The sequence below is a fragment of the Alligator sinensis genome, unplaced genomic scaffold, assembly GCF_000455745.1.
Source record: "Alligator sinensis unplaced genomic scaffold, ASM45574v1 scaffold1562_1, whole genome shotgun sequence".
In the NCBI taxonomy this organism is placed as follows: domain Eukaryota; kingdom Metazoa; phylum Chordata; order Crocodylia; family Alligatoridae; genus Alligator; species Alligator sinensis.
In genome coordinates, this window is record NW_005843702.1 from 22,091 (window position 1) to 29,491 (window position 7,401).

The 7,401-nt window shown below is 48.9% G+C and overlaps 1 protein-coding gene across 1 annotated transcript in view; it reads right to left on the bottom strand.

Moving 5' to 3' along the window:
• LOC102374545 (tripartite motif-containing protein 10-like) overlaps positions 1-6,656 on the bottom strand; it is a 19,814-nt gene extending 13,158 nt beyond the window's left edge. Inside the window, exon 1 of the mRNA XM_014527606.2 lies at positions 6,539-6,656. Coding sequence (XP_014383092.2) covers positions 6,539-6,541 — 3 coding nt within the window. The 5' untranslated portion in view covers positions 6,542-6,656. The remainder of the gene's footprint in view (positions 1-6,538) is intronic.
• Positions 6,657-7,401: the final 745 nt, after the last annotated feature.

The following is a 7,401-nucleotide window of genomic DNA, read 5'->3' on the forward strand; positions in this document are numbered from 1 at the left end:
GATAGGTCCGTGCAGTCTGGCGGCGGTGGAGCAGGGAAGCACAGGCACTTCTGTCGCCACAGGATCAGCATCCACGGGCCCCAGGGGACACTTGTGACCAGCGCAGGGCTGGCCTGGAGGAGCCTGGACAGGACGGGGTTAGGTCCGTGCGGTCTGGCGGTGGTGGAGCAGGAAAGCAGCCCGCTGCCTGGGACAGGGGCCAGCGGCGCTCATGGCCCTGCTCCTCTGCTGCCCCGTGTCCTGGCGGCAGCTGGTGGGCGGAGCCCGGCAGTGAGAGAGGGACCGGTCTGAATGAGTGATCATCCCATAACTTCTCCTATAGTGGCCGGTTAGCTCAGTTGGTTAGAGTCTAATAATGCCAAGGCTGTGGGTTTGATCCCTGTACAGACCAAAGAGAGAATCCCTTTTGTGTCCTACTTCCTTGCGCTCCTTTCTCTCCTGCAAAAACCACCAGCCCTCCACCTCTGCTCCTTGGGAAGGAAAAGGAGCAGGAGGTGACTTCCTGCACAGCTCTGCTCCTGAAGTGCTCTTGCAAGGCTGAGGTCTGTCCCCGCAGGCAGCAAGGGTTTTAGCAGCCCTGTCCCAGACAAAGGAAAGGAAAGGAAAGGAAAGGGGGGAGAATAGTGGGTGGGACAGCTTTCTGTTGCCTGGTCCATGCACCTAATGCCAGGAGGCATTTCCTCAGTGTGGGATGCAGCACCCCCACTTTCGTTTGTACTTCCCAGTGATGTCTCCCTAAGGTGAATCCCTCAGGACCAGCCCACACAGCTCAACTTCTGCTGTGCTTCTCTTCAGCTCACAGTTTCCCAGTCCTCCAGCAGGACAAGTTCTGCACAAGATGAATCAAACACACAGTCAAGTCTCTACATAAGATGAATGCAAATAAGAGGGTCAGGGGACAGTTCAGGCCTGGGGAAGCAGGGGCCATTCCTCTCCACCAACCCCGCAACAGCCCTGTTTTACCTGGGACATTCCCTGTTCTCTTGCCTCTTGCAGCCCAACCCTCTGCTGGAGCTAGGCAGGGACATCGCTGCAGGATCATCTTCCCAGGCAGGAGGGGTGCTTTTCCAGACACTTTTTTATTCCAGCTTTGCCTTTTATTACAAGGGACAAGCAAGCAAATACTCATTTTAGCATCTTATAATCAATTAGCTCCATCATTTCGTCAAGCTTTTTAACAACAAAGCAATGGTATCACCAAGTCAAAGTCACAGTTGACACGAAGGAATTACCTCAAATATTCAAATCAATACTGCAGGCCAGGGCTCTCAAATATTGCACCTACCAGGTGGTTCTAGACGGAGGAGCCATGCCATCTGGCCCAGGAAGAGGACAGTGAGGAACCTGGTGACAGAACAACAATGAGAGGCTCTGAGAGCCACAACAATGTATGCTGCTGCCATCAAAGTCCACCCACGTGGGCCAAATGGCATAGCGCCTGCACAATGGCCACAAAGGGGCCAGATGATTTTGAGCTATGCTGTAGGCAGCTAAATAAGGAAATTTCATCCAAGCCTAGCTGCCCATTGGACTAACGCAGGTAAGGCACAAAGGAGTGATGTGGCTGGCATCACATGTGGCTGCCTCTGCGGTGCCTCAAGTGATGAGCTCGTGGATGATGTGCTAGCATGAGACAGTGTATCCCCCTGTTCCACATCCCCCTGCCTCTGTCATTCTGCCTCCCTGACTTTCATTACCAGCACCTCCATCCACTGATTCAGTGTTTGGCTGCCACATCCAGTGCCCTTCACCCTTTGGTCACACATGGCAGCCAGCACGTGGACTGCACTGGACTGTCAAGCAATTTCCTGATGCCCTCCTTCAGCCCCCTCACCACTGCCTGCACATCTGGTGACAGTGGCTGGCCCCAGCCAGGAACAATGATCCCCTGGAAGCTCGCAATTTGACTCTGAAGTTCTCTCACTGTGGGGATCACCTGGCTAAGGAGGGCAGCAGCAGCACTGAGGCTCTTGTGGGCCTAAAGGAAAGGGTTGAGGACCACCGATATATGGGAGATGGTATCCCACAAAGCTTTGTTCAGGGGGTGGCCGGTCCCAATCTCCCCAAGGAGGGCCATATAATGGATGGCCTTCTGTTGCTCCACCAGCCTCTCGAGCATCAGGAATGTGGAGTACTGCCGAATCTCCACATCCTGCTTGATTTTGTGTTGCAGGATGTTCAGCTCTGTTTGTCCAACAGCATCTTGCCCCCCTTGATGCTCCAGTGGAAGTAGCTGCCACCTTCCTGCATTTGGAAATGAGCTTGCTGGTGGTCCTGGCTGGCGCCATCACCGGCAGCCCTGTCCCCCTCCAAGGCATCCCTATCAACAATGTGCAACTTGTGTGCCACACAGCGGATGTCATCAAAGTTGGCATCACAGACCACCTTGCCCATATTGGCCCCATCATCGGTGACCATGAACCCGCTGGTGAGCTTGCCCTGCACAAGAAACCACACCTGCACCGGGCAGTTCATGGTGCCCATGATCTCTCCTGCTGTATGGGACTCATACATCACCTCGACTTGAAGGAGAGCCCAACGACAGCCTGACTGGTCACAACAGTGCCCTGTGAAGGAGAGGCAGACATGATCTCTACCCCGGCTGCTACAGATATCTAAGGAGAAGTGTAAGGTCACCTGCAGACCTGTTTTCCGCAGCTTCTCCCTCAAGTACCCCATGCATGCTTCATACAGAGATGGCACCCCTCTGTTCAGAAAGGTCCATGACCACTGATGGGGAAAGTTGAGAGATGTTTCATGGGCCTGGTGGGAAGAATTTCATAAGACACCCCAAAATCCAACAGTTCTCTGACTGGCACGTCAGGCAGGAGGGCAGGGCTGTGGTCAGCTCTGACCAGAAAGGAAAGTACCCTTGTCATAGCGCTGAGCCTGTGCTCATCACTTCACATCTTGTAGCTGTATCAGTAGCTGCCCTTTGCACAACTGCTCTGCTCTCCTGGGAGCCCTCACCTCAGTAGAGAGCATGGCATCACTGCCACAACCCACCCCAGAGGGAGACAAAACACCCCCTTCCCCACTACTGGACATTGTTCTCCTGATTCTAGGTTTGAATGTAGCTTGCTGGGTTTGCAGCCATGTCTTATGTAGGGCTTCCCCAGTAAATAAATGGCCTCACTCTTGTCATCACTGCCTATTAGACATCCAAATAGACTTAATTACCTAAGTGTAATTCTAGTCCACGTTGCTCAAGTTCCTGAAAAATCCATGCATTAATCCGTTTTTGTAACGATTGCCATCTCCTTAAGGCTGAGGCATTAAAAAAAAAAAGTGAGGAGGCAGCGGTGGTGGCAAACAATCGGCCCTCCTTTTGCATCAGCTGTTTTTCAGGGACCCAGCAGGGTGGAAGAAAACTGCACTGAAGCACCTAAATCTACTGACCCACTTAGGAGTGGGAGCAGAGTCTGGGTCTCGGTTTCTGATATAGGGTTGCAGTGAAGGGGTGGGTTGAGTGAACTGTACTCTACCTAGTTTGTTTTGCAATCCTGAAGATACCCCTGAAAAGCAGAGATCTGCTAAAGCAGTGTTGGGGCTGCACTGTTTTAGACCAGGCCATGAAATACAGTAACTGAATCACACATGCATCCCCATTCTCATTTAGCAACTGAGTAGCTGAGGCTTTGGCCCATGCTATTCCTCCACAGTCAGGTACATCTCCACTGAGGTCACAGCTATTCAAGTAGCTAGACAGGGTCCTGGCAGCAGCCTTACACAGGAGCCCTGGACTCAATATGGGTCTATTTTACTAAATAGCTGGGAGACTACTCCATCCATGAGACCTCTCAGCAGACTTAGGCACTGAAGTGCGATTTTATTCCCCACCCCCCTCACTGCATCCCTGAGAAACAGCGAGTCCAGATTTTGACCCAAAATTTGAGCCACTTACAAAAATGCAAAGAAGAAAAAAGACGAATTGCAGGGTTTTGACCCAAATATTGAGATCAATGTCCAAAAACCATGATGCAAACCCCCATGCCCTGAATTGCACATTTTTTTACCCCAGAATTGACAAGCAGGGGCAGGAGTTCGGGGGGGGGGGCGGTGTGGGGAAGAGGGGTTTAAAAAAATTTGCTTTGAGCCACTTACAAAAATGCAAAGAAGAAAAAAGACGAATTGCAGGGTTTTGACCCAAATATTGAGATCAATGTCCAAAAACCATGATGCAAACCCCCATGCCCTGAATTGCACATTTTTTTACCCCAGAATTGACAAGCAGGGGCAGGAGTTCGGGGGGGGGGGCGGTGTGGGGAAGAGGGGTTTAAAAAAATTTGCAGGCTTTTGATCTTAAAAAAATAAAAAATCAACTGCTAGAAATGGTAATGGAAGAGAAAAAAAACCCAGAATTGGAGATTTTGACTTTGTGGTTCTAATCATGAGCAATTTGGGAGGATCAGGGCCTGGGTGATTTGCTCATGGTTATTTACACAGTTTCTGCCATAGCTGGGACTTGGGTTTCCCAAGTCCCATGAAAACACCTCAACAGCCAATCCAGCAGGAAAACACCATCGCTTGATCCACAGCACTCAGGCCCTATGAGGAGGGCATAACAAAGCCCCCATCCTCTAGCTCGCTCGCAATGAGCAGCCATACCAGACTGAATGCACCTGGTCCTGGAAGCTCAGCCATGCTGGGCCTAGGTCGTACTGGGATGAGAGACCACCTTGGAGTCATAAGCACTCTAAACACAACCAAGGAAACCTTACCCAATATTTGGCAAACACTGAACAACAGAAACTGAATGAGTGCCAAGACCTAATTCATTCCCATCATTGCTATTGAGCTGATAAACAGGAATAAAAGGAAGTGTTCTCCTAAATTCTTCATAGCTTACTTAGTTTCATAGTAGGTAGGGTCGGAAGGGACCTGAGCAGATTATCAAGTCCGGGCCCCTGCCTTGGGCAGCAAAGAATGCTGGGCTCAAATGAATTCTGGGCTCAAATGATTATCTAGCCTCTTTTTGAAGACTTGTCTACTTATCTCTGCCCTACTCATACTACTACCACAAACATCAACCCCTGCTACAGGTCACTGATTTGACATTTGTCAGTCAAACTGGGGCAAGTTGATGAAGGAGTAAATTCTGGAGTCCAGGGGCTGTAACCAAATCCTCCACTAGCAGCTCTCACTACTATCCACCAGCTCCTGGCCTTTCATGATTGCACTAGAGAAACTCCAATGCCCACCCCACGGATGGAGGGAAAAATACTACCCTGTGTTTTCAGGACTTGCACAAGGTCTGTCAAGAACCTGCAAGTGCCGGGAGAATTATGGTCTTCCATTCTCACTGGCCTGTGACCATCCCCATCCTCTCATACAGCAGATGGCTGATTGTTGGATGCACATACACCGGGAGACTGAACACGTGTATACACACACTCTCTATACTGTAACCAGCAGCTAACCACCCAGATACACATCCAGGGTCTTAGGCAAGCTTGGGCAACACAAGCTGAAGCTGGTTTGTTGCCACACCTTCACTGCTCTCATTACCTGAGCTCGTTAAGGTTATAGCCAAACTTCCTAACTGCAGCATAGGCTTGGTCTCAGTAACACACAGAACACTGTACGCACACATGCATGCACTCATGCACCCCCCCATGTGTATACAAATATGCAGAGTACACAAGCTCAAACAGCTTCTGTACCTCCACATAGTGAGCTTATACACAGAGACAGTGTATACATGGATACACACACAAATAGTACATGTGTGCACACACAAAACATAATGGGAGCACACAAGGATAGTACATAAAACTCCAAAGATCTGTAGAAAGGTATCTGTACAGGCACTGCGAGCACACATAATGTACGTAAATATAAGCATGCACACAGATGAAGTGAAGAATCGCAAGCAGAGATTGAAGTGTAGGCTCTAAGCCTCATTAGTGGCTGCACCAGCACTTCACATTCTGCCCCGAATAAGAGAGTCACAGTTTAATCTCTGCTTCCTATGGTGGGGAGGTATCTGAGCCAGACATGATTTGCTTTGCCGACTCAGCTATGCTGGCCAGCCTATTTAAAGGCTGGAAGCCAGGCTGTGTTGCCTCCGTGCCCAGATGCATGGGAGTAAGTACAGAACCCCAACAGTAGGGGCACTTCATGCAGGGGGGCACTGTACTCAGTGATGTGGGTAGCCCAGACAGAGGAGAAAATGTGTTCTTACCCCTTTGTGCAGGTGTAAAGAACAATCCTGAATTAAACCCTGTATGCATTCACACAGAAATACGGGAACAAAATTGCTGTATACACACACAAAGATACAAGGAACACACACACACACACACACACACACACACACACACACACGTGTATCCAGACTCATGGAGAAAAAGGCTGTCTGTATGCAATCACACACATACAGTATTATATATAAAGAAACATATCCAAAGATATTGGATGTGTTTCTTCATATACAATATTGTATGTGTGTGATTGCATGGGTCTCCAGAAACACACAGTTAAAACAAGAGACGCCATATCCTCAGCTATCAGCTGGGTATTGACTACAGGAACTTACCATCCACTCCTGGCTTTCCCTTTCTTCACGCACTTGAAACTCTGTGAGCTTCTCTCGCTCTCCCTTCAGAGTCTGCAGGTGGGTCTGAATTTGTTGCTTAACAAAGGGGAAAAAATGTGTGTAGAGTTTACTGGTGTAACAACACTAAATTAGCTACCAGCTCAAAGAACTACCTCCTGGGATTCTGCTTCTCCACTCATAAGTCTGAACTAAAGGATCAGCTGAAACAGTGCAGAGACAGTGGCTGCCTCATCAATAGATCTAGTATTGCACTAGATGATCTTTCCAGGTCCCTTCCAGCCCTTGGAGTAATAGAAACTATGACATTTTCTTAAGGAACATCCACTCCCACCCCACCCCACCCCACCCCACTTCAACCCCAACCCCTAAACTCAAACATTTAAATGGGGTGGGGGAAGGGGGAAACACTTTTCACAGGAGAAGACATTCCTTTCCTGAGCAACGGTTCTCATACACTTCTCTCTATAATCTTACCACTATTGGGAGAAAGAATACAGCTGTGTTAATGTCTGGTACCGTTTGCTAAAAATAAATTGCTACATTGCTATGATTTAGTGTCTCACTGAGTTTTTTCCAACTTAACACCATTGATTGGAGAAAATGATGGCCAGTTTCTGAAACTAATCCGCCAGGATCCCTTGGGACTCTTTCACTAGTCAGTGCTATTGGCAGTAACAATTCAGGAAGACTAATACACAATACCAAAATTGCCTGTCTTGATTTCTGAGTGATTTCAGGACATTTTTGGACCCAAGAACTCCCTTATTTTCTCATTGGGATTGAGCCGAGTGACATAAACACAACCGACGCTCGTTGCACAGTAAATTCTTGGAAACACAGGG